Raw genomic sequence first — 21,488 nt, forward strand, 5'->3', positions numbered from 1 at the left:
TTAATGTTCCAATTGTAATATTATATTAACAATTTAAAAAATATAACAACCCATAAAACGAATGTTGTTGAACGATTTATAGAAATAAAACTGATTCTTCTTGAATGCGTTGTTAGTACGATTGATCTTTTACAAAAAGGTGAAAAAGAAAACGTTAGAATATGATAAATGGTTCAATGTACGGTCAAGAGAAAGAAAAAATGGACGAGCGTCGCGGATGCGTTCCATACATCTGTAGAAAGAAACCAATAGCAAAGACAAAAAACCAGAAATAACGTGTAAAGAAAGCACTCACAAAATGTCTGCTTTAAAAATTTTCTATATTAACTTCCTTTCGGTTAAATCTCGACATTTTTCTTTATCGCATTATAACGCTATAAATCATCGAAACTCTTCTGGAGAAGCACAGTGTAAGAACATCTGGTGTTATAGACACGTAGTACATCGATACAATACACGAACCTTGGCGCCATCAAACACGAATCGTATTAACAGAAACGGTACGTGCAAGAAAAAGCAAATCAACCAACCATACACACGAAACCTCTTTATCAAAATTAGAAAAGCACAATTTTGTTGCAAATTTGTTTTTAATGACAATGTAATAAGAAACAGTATAATAATAATAATAGTAATAATAATAATATTAATTTTTATATTTATAAATTGTTGTGTAACACTATCTGACTGATTTATTCAATAAATTTTCTGCTTTCTTTTTCATTCTCATTTCTTACCACCAATTTAATAATAATTATTCAATAATCATTATAATAATATTAATATTTTCCTTAGTTTTTATCTCGGTAATCGGTATCCTCTTCCTTACGCTCATTAATGTCTCGCACCTCAGAAGAATAAAAATATCGTGTTTTTTAAATATTAAGGAGACACCGTTCATCATTTGATCATTATTCATTTGTAATTAACTCCGCTGCGAGTGCTGTCGTTCGGCTTACCTAATAGAAGGAACACGCGCTCTCGAGTTTTATTTCTTTTTTTTTTTTAGTTGCTTGTCTCCTTTAAATCTATATAATCAAATCTATTTGCTTTTTTCTTTATTTCAGGTTATAAATACCCTCCCTCCCCCCGCCCCCCCCTTTCCCCCAGTAACCCCAAACTCCAACCCAACTGTCTGTGCATACGATGTATGTGCTTTTCTTTGATGTAGAACATTTTTTTTTTTTTTTGCTTCTTGTGTAGATGAGTGTATGTTACAATTAACAGTAGTTTGCGAATAGTTCGTCTTGCCGCCGGTTCCGTTTACTCTTTCTTTTTTTTCTCTCTCTCTCGTGCGTACTGTGTTCGGCTTGCGTCTCTTGCGTATTATTCGTCGTTCTCGAAATTGATTAGTAATCCCAATCTGTGGTCACAGTTGAGCAACTTTACTCCACCACTTTCAGCACCTTACCAATTGCGATAGTCTTATCTGAAAATTTCAGGATAGAACCAGTTAGTTCGATTATTACATACGCCTATAATTAGATACCGCAAGTACACGCTTCGCGTTTTCAAGTATCGCTGGTATAGCCAGAATTCGCGAGCATACACGAATTTTAGAAGAAAATCTAAACAGAAATTGTGTGTGTATATTTACTTTCATCCCTGAGGGTGAAGCGTCCCATTTGTGGAAACAGTTTAAATCTTTCAAGGCATATGACACCCGCGCATTCGATTCTCATTATTGCCACTTGATCTTGCTTGACAAACCTTGGCCTGGTTTTACTCTTGTCACCCGTTTTTTTGTCGACCAAACAAATCAATGCCTTCACTCTAACTTCCTCGGCGGCGCAATGAATGTGCATTACAGCACTGTACCCGGCACAAATAATGCTCTTATGTTCCAAAATAACAACTTGCGCGTCGAATACTTTTCCCGTTTTAATCGGATTATTACTGTCGCATAAAACGAATCCGGGACTCACGTCCTCCTCCTCGATGCCTTTTAACTTAATCTTTACGTTCTCTCCTGGACCGACCGATGTTACTTCTTCGTCGTCCGACCACAACTGATCCACGGTCACCGCCGTCTAACGGAGCAAAAACGGGGTATATGAAACACGAATAATTATTATAATACTTAAAGAAATCTATATCGAAGCCTTACCCTGTTCGGCATAACGAGCAACGACTGTCCTTTCTTTGCTTCTCCTGCTTCGACTTTCCCCATTACCACTGTTCCCATATCCTTATATTTATCAACAATTGGCATGATAAAAGGTCCGTTATTCTTACGATTAAGCGAGGGTAAGGAATCAATGAAAGATATGAACGGTGGACCGGTGTACCATGTACAAAGATGCTCTGGTATTGGATCTTTCAAACCAATGCCAAGTTGACCCGAGACTGGCATGAACGTAAGGTCTTTCGCGGGATTAAATCCTAGTTTGCGAAGGTATGGCAATATTTTATCCCTGAATAACAGAACGATAATCGTTATGCTCGTTCAACGTCGTCGAAAACGTTACTGTATGTTCGGAGCGACTGTTCAATTTGTATGCAAATGCCGTGTATGACGTACCTGCACTCGTTGTACCTTCCCTCGTCCCACTCCACGGTTGGATCATCCATTTTATTTACTAGCACAACCAGATGTTTAACGCCGGCAGTCTTGGCCAGCATAGCGTGTTCTCTTGTTTGGCCGCCTCTGTCGAAGCCTGTTTCGAACTCTCCTTTTCGCGCGGAAATAACTAAAACCGCGAGATCGGCTTGAGCCGCTCCGCCGATCATATTGGGTACAAAACTTTTATGACCGGGCGCGTCTAAAATAGTGAAATGCTTTCGTTCGGTTTCAAAATACGCTCTACCGACTTCCACCGTTTTTCCTTTCTCTCGTTCCTCTTGGTTTGTGTCTAGGGCCCAACTCAAATACCACGTTTCTCTACTTCTTTCCTTCGCTTCCCTTTCATATTTTTCTAAGGTTCTTTTATCAACCATCCCCGTCAATGCCATAATTTGACCACCAATCGTTGATTTCCCTGCATCTGTAATATACGTTACATCATTTCACACATATCTTTTAAAACGCGTAACGATGAAATCGGTCCAACTTCAACTCCATGCTCGTTAATTGCTTCATCTCTAAGTTACTTATAATTGAAATAATTGCTTACCAACGTGTCCTATAAAAACAACATTAACGTGCTCCTTTTTACTCTTAGTGTCTTCCGTTACTTTAACAGACTTTTTTTTAGGTACTTTAACAACCATTTCCTCGTCTTCCTCATTGTCAACCTGCAAATAAATAAACAACACTGTTATATGTTAAATTGCTTCTTCAAAATTGAACCTTAAACTTTCATTTCTAAATTTCAATGATACTTGATAGAAATATTTAAAGATGAAGTCTACTTATTAAAGTTTGCACATACTTCTTCGTTCTCTGAAGGTATGAGAGGATCTCCATCCACCGCCGCTTCTTCCCAGGAATCAGCTGGTTGATGTTCGGGGCTAATATTCATTTGATCGGTGACGTTTGGAGGTGGAGCCCCTCCTCCAGCAGGTGGTTCCTCCACACGACTGCCCACTGGATCTGGTAGGACCGCTGGAGTGGTATTGCCTACAATAAATACAATTGGTATAATACAGAAATTAAATTCTGCAAAACAATTTATTTTCAGAATATATTCGAGACATGTCTCCAAACTGTCTTGTATCATCTTACCTAATCAGCTTTCTACTTTCATTAATATTTATACACAACTTTTCCTAATACAGTAAGATATTTCATACTGGAAAATAAAGAGTACTATGAATAAAAAAAAAATGTGTTGCTCCAGTTTGATGTTACTAAAACACGGGCAGAGTAAATTCTTAATTATTCCTTAATGTGTTGACTGATAATGTTTCATTAAAATGTTTACTCGTGTGCTTTTAAATACTGTTAATGTAATTGAGAATGCTATTGAATAACAAAGAGATCACTCAACTATTTGATGCTTCTAATTCACTCTATAAATGGAATAAGTAATTAGGACATTCTTAGATACAAAAAACTGATACGGAAAGTTAACTTTGTTACAGATACAGTTTCTCTATTAACAAGGTTAAAATTACTTATGTTATTAATTTAACAACTATGTATGCATTGCGCAACATTGAGTCAATATAAAATATACGCATATTACATTGAAATGCTCTTTTTAGTTTTATTCCTCATCAAAGAAACAACTACCAATGTCAATTTGTAACAAGTACACGAACAAACCGCCAAGTATTAAGATAATTTCTTTGCACCCAGCTTCTTATCACCAGCTACCTCAGAGACAAAAATCTATGTGAAAAGCATGCGACAAGGGTTAGTCAGAGCAGTTGTTACAGAGTATTGGCAGTAAAAAGAACATCCATGTTACGTTTCTCGTATTGAAACAACGTAAACTTGTTTGGACAAAGTCGCTGGTAGAACGTTTTTAATTCTGTTTCATGACTAACCATGTATTTCAGGAGGCATAGAGGTGGTTACAGTATTCGTCATGACAGCGACATTGCAGGAACTGTCGGCCGCGTTTCTGTTCTGCGGTGAAGAATGAATGCAGAATGAAGGCACGAATTCCGCAGCGTTCACGTTCAAAGTCGAGAATTTGCTCTCGATGGACTTATCCTGCGACGGAGCGATGTCTCCGTTGTCCGCCTGCTGTTCCCACGAATCTGGTGCTACACTGTTCGCCATATTTAACAGAGTTCAGTAGTCGAGCCGGCCTCGTATATTAATCAAACACGGAAATCACGCTACGCTACGTGCAGGATTTCAATTATAACCGCGATTACAATTGGGACGGGGCTTAAAAAAATAATTATTTACGATATCCGCGCACACCGTAACACGCGTATCGGTACCCCGCGTGCGACCCCCGTGGTCTGTTTCGTTGCTCCACTTCGCCGGAACTACAAACATCAAAACACCAACTTTCAACTCGAGAACGTTCCTCGGGTTCAACCGTGCGAGCTCACCGATTCACTCGTCCATCGCAACTGAGAAAGAAATTACGCGTCGCGAATTACAGCGACATAACAAACGATGTTTCAATTCTTTTTTCCCAACCACGATTTTACCGAAATATCTCTAGCCGCGACCGGTAATGTTGGTACCGCGAATTCCATTCTTAGCGCAACACCAAGAATTATCGTTGATAACGTGGAAGTTCCGCAAAAAACATATGCCAAAGGACGTTTCATTTTCACAATATTGCGCCTTACCCTAAAAGATAATGATCTCTTTTCGTGTAATCATTCATTATTGTTTCGAACGGTACAGTTTCGTTTCACGTATATGTAGTAGGTATGCACGTACACGCGTGTATGCGCACGTACACGGATAGACATAAACCACACGCGCACACTTCAATGTTAATAATTTATCAACTTGTGATTAAAATACGAACGAAAATACACGCTATATGAATATATAACTGCGTAAATATTACAATTAATGATATTATTAAAGCACGTATGTTTTACTCCTTTTTTGGGTACTCCTTTATTTAAAAAATCGAATTCTTCTACAAGTAATCCCATAACTTAAAACTTAAAAATACCGCTTTATTTTCAGCACGACTGATTCATAGGGATAAAACTTTTTATTTCTTATCAATTTAATCGAATTCTAAGAACGAGGAAATTTGTATATTTTATTATTTAGAATAAAGTATACGTAAATTGTAAAATAATTTAATCTTCTTTTTATGTATTTAACACGGCACAATATACAAAATATACTCGAAAATAGATCTCTCAAAAGGAAAATGTATATAACACTTAATGCTTCCTCTTTTTTCGTTTCTTTTTTTTGCCTTCGGTTTTAGTGCTATTGCTCAATGGGGTTTCTGTGTCCGCCTTTCGTTTAGTTTCTTTTGTACTTTCTTCTTGCACGGTGATCGAGGATTCTGCTGCATCTGCCAGAGGCACACTAAAGCCTGGAATCTGTTCGGAAATAATTTTATACACGGTTATTTCATAAAATGAAATTACAAGAAAGTTGTCGTAGTTCAAAGTTTCCACACGAACATTTTCCGGTGCCTAATACTTACGAATGGTTTGACAAGTTTAAATATTATTTTCTCGTGTTGCACGTTGGACCTGTCCAAACTTATTTGCACTATGACAGGATCAAACGTGCGAAATACAATATCACCGCAAGATTGCGAATGATCTTCGCTATTGTACGTGAATGATACGGACGACGATGTTTTCTTGTCGTTTAGATACAACGTTCCTTCCAAACCATATTTTGGAATCAATATTTGCAGTGCATTCTTCCGTACAAAAAGTATATATCCTTCTTCGTCTTGAATTTTCTCTCGGAAGAATAACTGAAAAGTAAGAAAAACTACTATTAGCGGAACTGTGATCGAATTGTAAATATTTAATATTGTAACGTAACAAATACAAACATGTGTGTTGAGTGCAACCGATGCACGATCAGCATACTGGGCCATTCTATTCCGATAATTTAGATTTTGACAAATCTCGTGGTTCTTCTTCTTGTCCAATAAATCAGGATAAGTCGCGTCGGCTCCTATGCAAACTGCCAATAAACGATGAACCATCACATCGGCGTATCTACGTGGCAAAATAATAGGCAAAATTCAAATTATGTGAAACGTATATTATCCAAATTAATAAAGAGACAAATTCGTTCGGATAATCGGGGTTCCGATAAACAACGTTTTACCGTATAAGACTTACCTTCGAATAGGTGATGTGAAATGAGTATAAATAGGACAAGCTAGACCATAATGGAAGTATTCGCTTTGCTGGTGCATGCCACTAACGAAATATACAGCCTGCATCATGCAACGCGTGGCCAGTATTCTCAACATAGTGTTGAAATAAGGATTGCCCTCTTTGTGACACTTGTCTAAAGATTCTGCTAATTCTTTGCCACTATTAACGTTTATAACGAAACCCTGTTAAAAAAAAGATTAATCATTATCAATGTACGCAAAACGGTTATTGTTCTACGAGTAACTTTTCCATACTTGATTCTTTCCAGCTTTTATAAGAGGCTCAAAATTAGCAGGCGGTGGTTCAGGATGTCTTCTTAACACCGCGCATTCTGGAAATTCTTCCACGATCTTTTTAGCGACCGAAATGTTTGCTAACAACATAAATTCTTCGATCATAGAATTGGTGTCTTTTAATTGTTTCGCTTGTACGTCGATGGGATCGTGCGTTTCGTTGTCAACTTGAAAACGGATTTCCGGAGACGCTAACACTAACGCGCTACGATCGAAATAAATTTAATTACACATTTAGCGTTTCTGGCGATTAAAATTTTACATACCCATTCTCCAGACGTTTCCTCTTCAATATTTTTGCTAAAGCATTAAGATTTCTTAATGACTTTGCAATCGAATCTTGCTGAGTGGGATCATCGATCTTCAGTTGAGCCTCGTCGTAAGTCATAGCCGCTCGAGAGCAAATTACAGATTTACAATATCGCGTGTTAATTATATTCGCGTTCTTGTCCATTTCCCATATACAAGAAAACGTTAATCTTTCTTCGTTTCCTCTCAAGGAACAAAGATTTGAACTGAGCAATTCTGCAATCATTACATTCAATGTTATATGATAAAATTGCAAATATGTCGTGAATCGAAAAATTAGAGTCCGTTTCATGCGTACTAAATAATTTTCACCTGGAAGCATATGAATCCTCGTATCAACCAAATATACAGTCGTAGCTCGTAAAGCCGCTTCTTTATCTAATGCTGTCCCGGGTCTAATGAAATGTGTCACGTCCGCGATATGTACACCTACTTCGAGATTCCCGTTTGGCAAATCTTTGCAATGAAGAGCATCGTCGATATCTGTACATCCGGGAGGATCGACTGAACATATATCTAAGTGTCTAAAATCTTCTCTACCCGCCAAATCCTGTATCAATTAAACGATTAAGTCATCGTAAATTTAATAGCTGTTTTACTTGCTTCGTTATACATACAGTCTCTGTAATGCTCCATGGCATTTTCGGCAGTGAGCTAAGAACAGCGTCGGAGAATCGACTATGCGGAACATCATGCTCCAAAAGTATTACTTCGTTTTCAGTCGCTTTATCGCCTATTTCACCTAACGCGCGTACAAAATGACCTAAAGGATACCTAGAGTTACGGGGCCATGAATCGATGGCGACTATGATTCTTTGTTTACTCAATACCTTATATTGCCTGGTCTCGATTCTTATTTTAGGTATTTTTCGTTCGGTTGGGATAAACAAATGTCTTACATTCTAGTTGAAAAGAAAACAAGGTTATATGATGCAGAATATATGTAATATGTATAGGTCGACGTTTAATCTAATTGTGGTTAATTTAAAAATCTTTACCCCTTCGATACTGTTAGGATTTAATATTCCACAATACTGCCTCCAACTTCTTCTAATAATACCAACAACCTTCCCAGTCTGTGTCTTTTGCATTTTGTTTGAAGAAACAAATTTGTCTAACACTTTCTCTGTTTCTAAAACATCATCCGCGTCTGCCTCTTCTTCGTCTTGCAAAATAATGTCACTGGGAGATGACCACTGATCCTCTGGTAACAGTTCTATTGCGACTGTGTCACCATCAACAACTCTATTAAGGTTGCTTCGACCTTGGATTAAAATCTACAACAAAATATATATAATAATTGAAGACATATTTAGTAACGATGACGAGTAATGCGGAAGGTAAATAAGCGCTAACGGATTTTTCCATTCCATCTGTATTCACGTATCCCTCTAAAAAGTTTTCTCTAGATGCTGCAAATTTTCCTTGGAAAAATTTTCCGTTTTTTATACCATCATGTAATTGGGAGGGTGTAAGATGACAAGGAAAATATTCCTTGCCATCATTTCCCGTGCCATAACTCCGTTTACACAATTTATCCATTAAAAAGCCTGAATTTTCCAGCGACATAACATAATCCTCCACTGGAAAACAACAATTGTATATATTAAAATAAAAATTATAAATTTATTTGAGGCTATGATTCAAATAAAAATGAAGTTTACTCGAAATAACGGGTATCCCTTCTTGTAATGCCAGTTCTCTATTTCGTGCATCATCTGTTAATAGGACAGTTGTAATATTACAATTGCTAGAAGTAAAATGCGTGTTGTACCATTTTGTCGCGACACGAATCGCTCTGTCATTTCGATCGTTCATACTTTCACCAGAATTACGTTCAATGTAAGTATCTCTACATAAAAATAATGAAATATATTACTAAAATACAAAATATAAATAATATTCTATAAATAAATATTTAACATACTTGTGATGTTCATTAACAAATACATAAAATTTTCTACGTGTGGTATTAATTATCTCTTTCAACTTTTTATACACGTTAGAACTTCTGTGTTTTACTTCTTCTAACACTGTTTGTAAGATTATTACATTGGAAATAACATCCTCTTCCAAAATATCAATCTAAAATTACAACGTTTCCATGAATTACTAAATTATTAATCCATCAACGGTGTTAGCAAAATTTGGTGCCAGTCATACTCACTTGATCTAAAACAATGTTAGTATCCAACAGAAGATAATAAGGGTGCGATAATTTTGAGCTTTTGGCACTTGTGTCTTCGTCGTCCAGTATAATATTTCGATTTCTGTACAGACATTTATCGCAAGCTTTAGAACCGCAGTTAATGTCATCTCGGAGATAGTGTTCTCGGACAGTCTAAATAAACAAAAGGTAAATAAATTTCAGACACTTTTATTTACAGCAATAGCAAGTAATTATTCGTATTGCGTTCGATCTCTTATAAACAATATTATAAGAAAAACTATATTTGCATCGGTTTCACACATAAGCTAAGCATCGATCGAAGAATGTCAGATCTTATTTACGATACCTTAAACACATTCCCTCCTTTGGTTTTTCTAAAGAAAACCTTCGTCGTTAACATTTTGCTTATTCTTATTACATAGACGGATATTCAAATAATAACATGTACACTTTTTCGTGTACGTAAACCGAAAAGTAATTATATTGTCTCTTAAATTCGAACATGTATACACATATATCAACGAGCGTCACTACACGTGGATTTCGGCCGCCATTATTATATAGTACATCATGGTAGCCAACTGTAAAAAACGCAAATAAGTATATTAGAAATTGCGTGCAAAATCACTTGCATTATTTGTCCCAGTATTAATAAATTATTTTAAAAGTCAACAGTAGAAATAAGAAATTATAAAAGAATGATTTGCTATAATTTTACAACGTATATATTATGTAATATATAGTTTAGAATAAATGACAATAAAAAAATTACACATGCATGATTGTATTTCTTCATTATAGACAATATAATTATTAATAAGTAAATATTTATTTAAGAATTTAAAAAGTATATTATTATGTTAGTGACAACTTCTTTAAGTTCTAGACTTTCACCACATTTCCATAATCATAATATAGTTAACATGTTTATGAATATTACATGATTAGAATAATATATACTTATATAAAACAGGAATCATGGAGGAATCAAGGGTGTATTTACATTTAAATTAACAATTCTGATCGTGAAAAATCAGAAATCATTATGAAAAATCACCGTGATTGAGAACAAATGCGATAGAATCACGAGTGATTCACAAGTAACCGTTCTAGCTATCTCTACTATACATATATGTATATAGTTCCATAATTCAGTGATACGCTTCCATAAAACACTATATATAGGTATATTATGCATATGTAGCTATGCACGAACATAGGTTACTTATAACACATACATGCGTCGCATCTTTATAGTGTAGAGACAGTTTAGCCATAAATATGCAACGTCTCTAGTAAATTGTTTATGCCGTTTAGCCAATCATGTTTGGAGATCGTTTCACACCCAACGGTACGTGAGTCTTCGTCACAAAGAAAAAGAACACCCTTTATATTTTATTACTACCTGTAACAATTCACCCTGTCATAGGAATTTCTAATCGGAGATATCGTTGTTACGATAAAATTGTGACGATTCCGAGTCACCGATCTACGTCATTTAAAAGACAGAGGCCCGTCTATCATCGATATATTTAAGTTTATTCGAACGATTAAATTTTCTTTTTTTTTTAAAAGCGTTCTCGACGAAAAATTGCACATGTTTCCTGAGATAATCGATCGATCGAGAATGCGGCCGTGAATTTCGATTCATCGATAGGAAGAAGTTCGTTCCTGCGCTCACGTAGTAGAATGACAGTTCTGTGGGCAAGTATCGTGCGAACATGCACGATCACTTATTCCGCTGTCAATTAATCCACGTGATGACCGAAGATTCATGATCGTTCCTTCGACCGTTACGTATCGTTTTTCCGGACGTGTGGCTCGAATAAAAATCTTTTCCACCGATGTCACGGCTACGTGTCATGGATAATCGAGGGGAACCGATTCATAAAGACACACGTTACTAATCAAGGATATTTAACGCAAGAAGGATTCGTAACACGGAATGATTTATTCTCCGTAATAGGCTTATCAAATCATTAAAAATGTCCAGTTGCTGATGCGACCAGCCGATTATCGTTCGACGTTCCGTGGCTCGCGACGATATTTGACGTATAGACAAGTGAGCAATTTCAAAATTACGTCGTACATCTCGTTCCAGCAAACACCTTTCATGGAATTGTATTCGCAATTTGTCAAAAGTTGGACAGAAATGTGTTAAATGACCTCGTGATTAGTATAAACAACGTTAACGACGCAATGGAAAAATTTGCCGTCGATTTGGACAAAGTTCTCGACGATTTTGAATTCAACGAAGGTGAGAATTTTTATCTCTCGGGATTCTACAATATTCACGATATATTTTGTTCATTTCGACGACTGTGCTCGTTTCTTTCGATTAGATTCTTATCGAATTGTTTTTCCGTCGTTTAATTTCGCAAAAATAGTTCCACGAAAAATAACATCTTTTTCATACAATTAATGCATCTTTCAGATTGCGCGGAGCAAATAGCATCTGTTAATCCTTCAACGAACAATGCATCATCTTCCACGATTAAGTGTAACTTGGAACCTTCGGTCTTGAAACCTTACAATTATCTTTTGATAGAGTCTAGGAAAGCTAACAAAGAATTCGATGTTATATCATCTTTGGAAAGGCACAAGGATTTACAGCAAACAGCTACGAGAAGTATGTGTGTTGGCGACAAAAACACAATTCCTGATGCTGTTGACTATAGTAAAGACGAAACAACAATAGATAGTATAGACAGTGTAAATCATTTTTATATGCAAGAATGCACGAATGACAGTAAACTAACACAGAAACAGGCTGTCTCACCTTACTCTGAACAGGTTCCTTTGACAATACACAATGACATATCTCAAAAGTTGATCCAAAAGCAACAAAATGGTAGTAGTAGTCCAAAGATTGGCAATAGGTACGATAAGAAACTGAATCAATTTAATACCAAGCCCAGTGTTAGTAACGTTTTCAGTAGTTTGAATGAGTACATAAACGCGCCGCCTGGTAGCTCGGACTGTATTCACTCTGTATTAGATGAACCGGAAGTACAATCTAATGTAGAAACTAAAACGATTTGGCGTGGAAACGAAATACCTCGGTTAATTGAAAGTTCTATTACAGATACCAATGAGAGTATATTGCTTAAACAAACAAATGACACAATTAATACAAGTAAAGAAGCGTCGGTTTCAGGTCATCAAGACATTGCAGTACCCGTAACATTAGAATTGCCTGTTACTTGTGAAAGTAGTATTGAAGAAGAGAGCTCAAAGAATATTCATTTACCAGATATTAAAGAAACAAAAAATGAAACAGAACTCTTTAGAAATTCAATGGGAGTCGAAACGTGTAGTGGATTAAGTATTGAAGCAGAAGTTGTAAACAACAAAGTACATAATAAACATAATTTTGATCATGTACATGGAAATATCGATACAGTAAGCAGAGAAAATAATTCACTATTTGAGTGCCCTTATGCTCAGAAGCCTAGTTGTAAAAAGGAGTCTGTAAAGCAATTAGAGCAAAATAAGAATTTAGATACAACAAATTCCGATTCAGTCGAAAAACACAAGGATAATTCAGACCTGGAACATAAACCGCTTGGATTCGGTAGTATCAATAATTTATCGGAAGAGGAACTGACTCAGTATTTAGCTGAACTTGAAAAAGAAGAGATATTGAAGAACGAAAGTAATAAGCACGAAAACACTACGACGCATAAATTGCATGAAACTGTATTGGGAAATGTAATGCAAAGTACGACGCAAGAACAAAAGGATGAATCATCGATGTTGAAAGATACAGTTGCAGAACCTTCTAAAACGATACAGGAAGAATTAAATGAAAAATTGGAAATCGTTTCGGTTATTGACCATAAGAAAGAAGAAATCGATAAGGAAATAGAGACTGATTTATTAAAGAAACAAAATCAACAACACTACGATGAACGAGGGAAAGAAGATGTGCGTAACGATGTCTTAAATAATATATGCAGTAGAGAATTGAAGTTATCGCATACGGATAAAAACAAGACGGAGAAACGCGAAGACATTCATATAACTTTAGAGAACGAATCTGTACCTAATGCAGAACATATTAATGACGTTCAAGAATATTGTACATACAATATAAATATTAATCACGAATCATCGACTAGCGATAAAATTGAAACGCAACCGAGAGAGCAGAGAGAAAGTCCCGCGCAATATAGTCAAGCTTGCGAATTAAAAATGCAAAGCAACGTCGATAATAACTCCGAAGAAAGTATTTCGATAGCGTCCGAAATAAAAGATTTAAACGACGCGGCGTCACATTGTGACGAATCAATGTCCAAATCTGTGGAAGCTTCCATAAAATCAAATACGAGCGATACGAGCGATGAGTCAGAGAAGCCGGTACGACCTCAGACTTTGGATATTGTTTTGACAAATAATACAGACGACCATCAAATACTTGGCTCTACGAGTGATACGTCGGGTCAAGTGCCGTCCGATGTCGATGGCACGAAAGAAGATCAAGGATCTTCGCCAGATATCTTAGACAATTCCTTACCAGAATCTAATTCAGGTTTGGGGAAGCAGCCTCCGTTCTGGGTACCAGATAGCGATGCACCCAGTTGTATGTTCTGCGATGTAAAATTTACAGTAATCAAAAGGCGGCATCACTGTCGTGCATGCGGAAAGGTATTGTGTAACAAATGCTGTAGTATGAAATATAAATTAGAGTATCAAGGTAACATCGACTCCCGCGTTTGCGTTTCCTGTTATCAGCTACTTACGAAAGGTAATTGTTAGAACTTTTTTTTTTCATAATATAAGAAAAGGGATTATAGTAAACAAACTTTGTTTTTTCAGCCGAAACGGGACAAGGCTTAGGAGAATGGTCTTCTGATTACCCAACGTGCATGAGCAACAACGATATCAATTCGCCCCAGGTACGTCGAATACAAATTATATTGTAAACGATTGCTATGTATTTTTTTTTGTTTTTTTTTTTCTATGTATGAACCCATAAATTCTGCTAGCGCATATTAACATTGTACGACCTCGTGTTGTTACACAGAATACGAATTACTAGTAGTTTGAAGCGTTCGTTTTTTATTAATACAGTATTGAATTAATATTTAATTGTTTTACAATTTTCATTAATTTATTAATTTGATTCAATTGTTTATGACAATAGCAATATAGGATATCGTATTCATAGATGCCTGATTGTATAATTTTATTAGATTTTTATTTAGTGTAAAATATTTGATATTCTTTTTTTTATTTATTCCTAAATTTTTTACGAAAAATAGAAGATTGTAAGGCTTACTGAGTTTTTATAGTCAAAGAATTATTTCATATTATATGGTTATTTTGATCAGATAAACATTTATTTTCCAAAGACTTATAACTTGGCTGTTTATTGCATCAGCTATTTAAAGAAATAAAGTGTATGTATCATAATTATATTTAAGCAAAACATCTTTTTTTTTAATTAATCTAAACATTAGCATAAGTTTAATAATCACCTATAACAACTTGTTGAATACTTCTTTCTCGTTGTTTCCGATTAATTTGTAGGACATAAGGTTTAAGGCAGGAACTTCACAATCTTCTTACAATTATGAGACAGAAACAATGTCTCGTATTTTAGCCAATTTGCAGTATTTAGAATTTATTCTTCTAAATTAAGAGAATGATAAAATTTAGTAGCACGTTCAACATATTTGCATTGTTTTTCTTACGTGTTATAAATATTAGTTCTATATTTTTTTTTCTCGTTTTCTTGTTAGATATTAATTTATATATTACAAATATAAGGCATGTTTTTTTTTTTAACTGTAGCGTAATTTGTGAAGAGTTACTTGGCTGCTTTACATTTTAATTGCAATGAATGTCCAGTAAACACAGAAAATATTTGTGGTCTAATTAAGTTCTGCGGGCATATTAACATTAATAATTTGGAGCTCGATACTTAAGTTTCGTTAAACGTATTTGTTTTATTAAGTTATTTTTTTTCTTAATGTCAGGTTTAGTTGTTTAGTTATTTAATTAAGGAAGCATCGACCGAAGGTAATTTTAATATCGTTCGGTGGACGATATATTCACCGAAACGATCAAAGAAACATTGTACTACTTCGTGTATCCAATCTGTGTTTACTGGATGAAAAAATAAATGTGAATGTTAGGAGTATTCGACAAATGGTTATAGGGGAGACAGCCTAATCCAAATAATCCCATGGAGTACTGTTCAACTATACCACCCTTACAACAGTTAGCTGGCGGACTGCCCCCACCACCTACAGTCATGGTACCTGTTGGAGTTCTTAAAAGAGAAGGTGGTACAAAGACTCGACCCGAAGTTTCAAAGTCTGTTATGTTTAGCGATGGTAGGTAAAAATTACATATAACATTAAATGATTTTAGACTTACATGATGCAAAAAGAATGAAATATGTGCCTGGAAAGTTTATCTGGATTGCGAGTGGATATATTTTTCGGTCGAAAGTTGTTGATATTTCATAAATGTTTGAGTTGTTATACAGTCAGTCTTTGGCTTATGTTGTTAATTCATTCTAAAACTTTTATCCTGTGACAACCTTATATTCTAAATAGCTTTGTACGAGGATATAAGTAAAGGCACAACCCATACTTAAAAATTCGCGTATAACTCAAGGACTTGCTGTATCATACAACTTGCTTAAGCATTTGAACTAAATTTTACTTCGATTTAAAGCTTTCAGAGGATGTTAAATTTTTTATAATTCTAAAGCAATTAATTACTAAACGATTGACACGCAATAACTCTGTAGAGACATAGAGGCGATAACTCTATGTTGTAATCTATACCTAACATACCTTGCATTACGTTTTAGTTATTTGAGTTGAAGTTATATTCCCGTCTCCATGTGCAATATTATTCTTTATTTTCGATCTCCTTAAAACGTTTCACCTTGTCATTGGCCCCGCTCCTTCCTGTTTGTTTTGGTTTTATGCACCTATAACTAAAACACAGGAATAAGGCCTGGCTGTGACCTGACAGAACTAGACATGTCATGGGACTTGAAACGGCCGTACCGGAAATTGGCAAGTATGATTATACCAACGCCTGGATCGTCCGTGCCGAGTACTTCTGTCAAAAGACAGAACTTGCCGCGTCTGGATCCAAATACCGAGAGTTACGTGCCGCAGGATCCCAATGCCCTTCCGCCAACCGTAACGATACACAAAGGACGTAAGTAAACGAATCTATCTGAAATAGGTAGCTATTTTGCTTTAACATTACATTACACGGGTCTATTTGATTTAACAGGAGTATCGTACCACGCTGTAACGGATGAAGAGCTTCTCTACAAAACGATAAAAAACGAATGCGAACCACCAGTGATGTTCGCGATTAATCGGAATCTCTATGCCTATATTAAGATATTAAATTGTGAGTTTAACCGAAAACAAGTATTGCGTGTATTAATTCGAAAAAAAAGCTTCTAACAAATTACTCCTTTGCAGTAAATTGCTGCATAAATAAAACATGTTGGAACGTTACATCGAAAGGACTAGCGTGCGTTGGTCAAGACGAAGTTATATTACTAGTTGAAACATTGCCGGATGAAACCCAGATACCAAAGGATCTCCTTATTTTCATCAACGAGTTATACCTTGAAGCTATCGCAGGTATTGTTTCACGTTTTATTTCAGCGGATTTATAACGTAACTTAATAATCATCGTAATGCAGGGAATACGGTATCCGAGTTGGGATTTTCAATATATCACGGAGGAAATCTTTTGGGTTCGCGGGAACATGCAGGTTTCCTTTTTATACGACAAACGTTGCAGTGTCTACAAAAGATTGTTTTACCTCCTGCCCCATTCCTAGTTGGTCTTCTGGTGCACAGGTTTGTTTCGTTACGGTTGTAATAAAAGTTGTAAAAGACCTTGGAAATGCCTTGGAAATTGGCCGAACATTGTCCCCATCGGTTCTTGGAACTCTGAAAAAGAAAGAGACATTATTTCCAGGAAGATCTACTGTGCTTCCACGAGAAGAAGGCACAGCGTGTGACGAAGATCGGTGACAGCCAATCAGCGAACTGCGGCAAGAGTGGGGATGTAAACACGCTGTGCCTTCTTCTCGTGGAAGGGTGATACCTCCCTTCCAGGTCACTATCAACATCTAAGGCATTACCGTAGTTACTTTCCTTTATTTTTCAGAAACGAAACTTGAAAAAATCTGTGTTAATCAATTAATTTCTTTAGGTGGGAAACGCCGTGGGCCAAAGTGTTTCCATTGCGCCTTGTTTTGCGCCTCGGCGCAGAATATCGTTACTATCCTTGCCCGCTGTTTTCCGTTCGGTTCCGGGACGCTTTGTACTTCGAAATAGGGCACACGGTTATGAAGGTGTTGGCGGATTTCAGAAACTTTGGATACACGTTACCCGGCGTTAGAGGATTGACTATACACTTGAGGAACAGAATGACGGACGTAATGTTTCCGAAGAACCGATACGATCAAGTGATAAAAGGTTTGAACAACTCGAACGATCACGTATTAGCGTACGCATCGAATTTCAGCATAACTGCGGACTCGCATTTGGTCTGCATACAAACCAACACGGGCGACGAGAGCAGTTATCAGACGCAAGCGATAAGTATCAACAATAAACCAAGAACAGGTGCGCTTTTGATTCGTAACAAATGCGACGAAAAGACAGCTACTAATGTTGCGCCGTTGCCTTTCAGTATATTTTAAAATACCAATTAATGTCTGTCGCTTGATTTAGTGACGGGAACGAGTTTCATTGTTATTAACGGCGCGTTAAAGTCGTCGATGGGTCTCTCAGCCAAATCGAGTATAGTGGAGGATGGTTTGATGGTGGAAATAATGCCGGAAAAGATGGAGGCCTTAAAGGCGGCCCTCAGAAATATGCAGGACTTTTCCATCGGCTGCGGTCGACAAGGAGCACCGGAGCCAGACGAGACAGTAAACATAAAATGGGTCGATAACGACGTACAGTTCAATCTGGGGTAAATGTCATTATAGTTGTTTCTTCGAATTATTTCAATTTGCCGTGTTAACTATTGAGATTCGTTATTTGATTTCAGAGTTAAGAGTCCTATCGACGGGCAACCAATGGACGGTATTCCATCTATCAGAGTACGTAATGGTATTCATTGTAAAGGAACAAGCAGATTCATTCGTTGGAGAGAAGTATTTATTATTAAGGTATGTGCAGTAATAAATAGACTTTTACATTTGCGATCATCGCGAATCTTTGATGCTAGAACTACAAAAATGGTAAAAACTGGCTTATTTTGTCTTTTTCGTGACTTCTGTTGTGGTCAGAGTTAGACAAAATGTGACCGATTTGATGTTCTTTCTTAAATAATAGATTATCTTTCAATTACTATAAAATGACATCAAACAAATGTAGTTCGAACTGTTTCTGTTAAAAGTCTGACGACCATCCGAACGGGGTTCACGATCCAGTAGATATAAATAAATTATCTGGAAACATAGCGAAAGCAACGTGTATGGCTTTAGTAAAGCTACTGGATCTTCTGGCTACTGCTGGTTTAATGAAACTTGGCGTGAGAACTACCATTCATCCAGATAACGTAAGTTTCTTAAATTTTTAAAATTAACCCTGCTGTTTCCCTGAGTTAGAGTACACGTGTTTGCTTCTTCCGCGTGTTTCCTTTGCGTTAGAAACACAAATTCTTTCAGGCAATGAAAAGTACCCAACCAATAATGTTAACAAATACCTATAAAAGTTAAAATTTTATTTAGGGTCATGCAGACCCAAGGAAAACAGCAGGGTGAAAAGAAAATTTTATCAGAATACTCTGTCCTTTGAAAAAAAAAAAAACATATAATGAAGAGTTATAATATAACACTAGGTGGGTTATGAAGCTGGTAGTGAAGGCATGAAATTGCCTCCGATCTACATGAACAGTTTGGACAACGAATTAATTCAAGTCCTGCATAAAGCAGCGCAAAGCAGTCAAGATACGCATACGGTGCTTGAATTAATTTTCTACATACTTGACTATTAAAATCTATCCCCGGTCTGCTCTTGTTTTGTTAACAAGTTTATCGAACGAAATATAAATATGCAAAGGGTGGCGCGACATCTGTGCACCCGACATGTATAATTTAAAAATTCGTGAAACTATTGAAATAGATGGTCAGAAACGAGGGGAAAAACATTTTCTATTTGAATACTAACCACCTACATAGACAACACAAAAGCGCTTATATATATATATATATATCATGATATGTACCGAATCATGTCCAGTAAAGATATAAGAATAACTATTAATATGCAAATATAAATAATAATTGCTAAGTGAAAGAGCATTGTGAATTTAAAGGTAGATACTCGAATTTGTTTTAAATTATATTAGCTTTATTCCTTTGGTGTCTGGAAATCGAATTCTTTGTTTCATAATATTTTTTATTCGGAAAACATTGGCAACAAACGTATGTTTTTTCTTTTTTGTATAAAGATTTTTAAGAATTTTTAATTGTTTCCAGTTAAAAATAAAACGAGATACCATCATTTGTTATTTACATTATGTAAATATATTCGTTTTCTTGTTATTCGTGTAATATTTGTACAATGATAGTTAATAGTATTTTTTTGACAAAGGAGTATTAAAAGTGTTAACTTGGTAAATAAAATGGTTTTTGTTAATCTCTACGTGTTTTAAGGAAACGGGATCTTCACTTGAAATAGTTATAAAAATGTTTTTAATTAAATTCGATTAGTATAGTCTAGTAAAAGATTGAAAGGAAGTCATTAGAATGTTGAATTTCAAGAGACTGTATAAGCAAAGGACTATATTTAAAGCTAATCTAAGTATTCCGATTATTATATAAAGAAATGTGCAGTTTTCTTTAACAAAAAATGATAATATTCGTTAGCTTTATCAAACAACTTGTATACAATTGTACATCTAAAGTAGGGAAAGCATTTGAAGAATCTCTCGAAGTTTGTACTTAACATATGTTGAAAAATTCCATGATATTTTATTAATTAAAATTTCTTCCAAAAGGTAAGAAAAGAAAACATACCTATCTTGAAGTAGACATTTTATTTGATATTTTAGCTAATAAGTAATGTGTAACACAAATAGTTTTGTGCAGTTAGTAACGATAATCTGTAAATATGTATAAAAGGTACATATTGTATGAATTCTGTTGCAATCGAACAAATTTCAATTTCGAAAGCAGTTAACAGTGATTAATATAAAAAAAAAAATGTTATCTTAGTCTACTATGTGTATTTTTGTGATAACAATACAATATTGTGATTGTATTAAGTATTTTGTTTTTTATTTTATCGTTTACGCTTTGAGAAGCTATGTGTCGTGACTATTCTACGATCGAAAGTTTAAACAAAAGTGCGATTATGTTTTACGGTGAATATTGCCGCGGATGATTGAGATATGACAGAAATAACTTGAGTATTCTATCAGGTATACGGTAGGTATATACAAATATCTGTAGAAATTTATATATATTAAAATAGCAACAAATTTGCAATAATATTCAGATCTTCGATATTGTAGTAAAAAATTAAAACCCATATTATCGACAATTTAAGTCGTGGTTAAAATTGAATGGTCGTATTTTTCTCGAAGATAATAATACCGGTATTTGTTTCTATGTTATTATTGCTATTTGATAAATTGATTTTAATACCTGTATTACTGCGGTTGTAAACTCATTTTGACGAAAGGAGGCTTCCATCGCACTGTGCGTGTATTACTAACTATACTCTACACCAAATCTTATTCTGAAAGCAATTTCCACTTCGTTAAATGAATGTGTTGGTTTCTTGAACTACCAATTCGTAATGCCAGCTCGTCCGTAAATTCTCGTATTTTTATTTCGTTAATTACAAACGCGGTAAGATTGTGTTAACAAAATACGCAGTTAATTTCCGTTGATCGTACGTGCACGCGCGCGTTTAAATACGTCTCGTGTTTTAACGCGCCAAGAATCATGTGGTAAAAAATGAAAGTAACTACACGCTTTA

The 21,488-nt window shown here is 35.6% G+C and overlaps 3 protein-coding genes and 1 long non-coding RNA gene across 7 annotated transcripts; 1 reads left to right on the forward strand and 3 right to left on the reverse strand.

The window, feature by feature from the left end:
- Nucleotides 1–532: 532 nt before the first annotated feature.
- Nucleotides 533–5,069, reverse strand: Erf3 (eukaryotic translation release factor 3). Its single transcript, XM_076778404.1, has 7 exons — nt 4,432–5,069; nt 3,372–3,559; nt 3,114–3,234; nt 2,522–2,984; nt 2,108–2,414; nt 1,598–2,030; nt 533–1,429 (listed from the first exon to the last, which is right to left on the reverse strand). The coding sequence occupies exons 1-7, from the start codon at nt 4,667–4,669 to the stop codon at nt 1,386–1,388; spliced, it is 1,794 nt and encodes a 597-aa protein (XP_076634519.1). The 5' UTR covers nt 4,670–5,069; the 3' UTR covers nt 533–1,385.
- Nucleotides 5,070–5,676: 607 nt separating this feature from the next.
- On the reverse strand, nt 5,677–10,055 carry Dis3 (exosome complex exonuclease RRP44-like protein Dis3). Its single transcript, XM_076778399.1, has 14 exons — nt 9,842–10,055; nt 9,493–9,666; nt 9,253–9,410; nt 8,990–9,177; nt 8,682–8,908; nt 8,324–8,602; nt 7,943–8,227; nt 7,638–7,875; nt 7,283–7,541; nt 6,978–7,221; nt 6,685–6,905; nt 6,390–6,558; nt 6,027–6,308; nt 5,677–5,919 (listed from the first exon to the last, which is right to left on the reverse strand). Exons 1-14 carry the CDS (start codon nt 9,893–9,895, stop codon nt 5,755–5,757), a joined length of 2,943 nt encoding a protein of 980 aa, XP_076634514.1. The 5' UTR covers nt 9,896–10,055; the 3' UTR covers nt 5,677–5,754.
- An 867-nt stretch (nt 10,056–10,922) lies between these two features.
- Sara (Smad anchor for receptor activation) lies at nt 10,923–20,772 on the forward strand. Of its 4 annotated transcripts, none has more exons than XM_076778396.1 (13): nt 10,923–11,752; nt 11,930–14,242; nt 14,314–14,393; nt 15,659–15,836; nt 16,489–16,680; nt 16,759–16,881; nt 16,956–17,120; nt 17,183–17,342; nt 17,701–18,116; nt 18,225–18,468; nt 18,547–18,667; nt 18,898–19,059; nt 19,342–20,772. In XM_076778396.1, exons 1-13 carry the CDS (start codon nt 11,695–11,697, stop codon nt 19,495–19,497), a joined length of 4,368 nt encoding a protein of 1,455 aa, XP_076634511.1. In that variant the 5' UTR covers nt 10,923–11,694; the 3' UTR covers nt 19,498–20,772. The 4 variants fall into 4 exon arrangements, with proteins under 4 accessions (XP_076634511.1, XP_076634510.1, XP_076634512.1 ...); XM_076778395.1 differs by having other exon boundaries at nt 10,924–11,752; nt 16,462–16,680; XM_076778397.1 differs by having other exon boundaries at nt 10,924–11,752; nt 15,722–15,836; nt 16,462–16,680.
- LOC143348320 (uncharacterized) lies at nt 16,489–21,429 on the reverse strand. Its single transcript, XR_013080752.1, has 3 exons — nt 21,152–21,429; nt 17,306–17,435; nt 16,489–16,698 (listed from the first exon to the last, which is right to left on the reverse strand). It is a non-coding gene; the product is annotated as an uncharacterized LOC143348320 (long non-coding RNA).
- Nucleotides 21,430–21,488: the final 59 nt, after the last annotated feature.

The sequence above is a fragment of the Colletes latitarsis genome, chromosome 11 (genome assembly GCF_051014445.1).
Source record: "Colletes latitarsis isolate SP2378_abdomen chromosome 11, iyColLati1, whole genome shotgun sequence".
NCBI classification, from domain to species: Eukaryota; Metazoa; Arthropoda; class Insecta; order Hymenoptera; family Colletidae; genus Colletes; species Colletes latitarsis.

Bases quoted from the DNA above. Each gene is read 5' to 3' on its own strand.
- Erf3 (XM_076778404.1), bottom strand. From the start codon at position 4,669: ATGGCGAACAGTGTAGCACCAGATTCGTGGGAACAGCAGGCGGACAAC. The intron at 2,031-2,107 runs GTAAGGCTTCGA...TTGCTCCGTTAG, and splicing joins TGCTCGTTATGCCGAACAGG to ACGGCGGTGACCGTGGATCA. The intron at 1,430-1,597 runs GTAAATATACAC...TGAAATTTTCAG, and splicing joins CTTCACCCTCAGGGATGAAA to ATAAGACTATCGCAATTGGT.
- Sara (XM_076778395.1), top strand. From the start codon at position 11,695: ATGGAAAAATTTGCCGTCGATTTGGACAAAGTTCTCGACGATTTTGAA. The intron at 15,837-16,461 runs GTAGGTAAAAAT...ACTAAAACACAG, and splicing joins GTCTGTTATGTTTAGCGATG to GAATAAGGCCTGGCTGTGAC. The intron at 18,469-18,546 runs GTAAATGTCATT...ATTTGATTTCAG, and splicing joins GACGTACAGTTCAATCTGGG to AGTTAAGAGTCCTATCGACG.
- Dis3 (XM_076778399.1), bottom strand. From the start codon at position 9,895: ATGTTAACGACGAAGGTTTTCTTTAGAAAAACCAAAGGAGGGAATGTG. The intron at 8,909-8,989 runs GTAAACTTCATT...GTTGTTTTCCAG, and splicing joins AGGGATACCCGTTATTTCGA to TGGAGGATTATGTTATGTCG. The intron at 7,876-7,942 runs GTATGTATAACG...TAATTGATACAG, and splicing joins CATGGAGCATTACAGAGACT to GATTTGGCGGGTAGAGAAGA.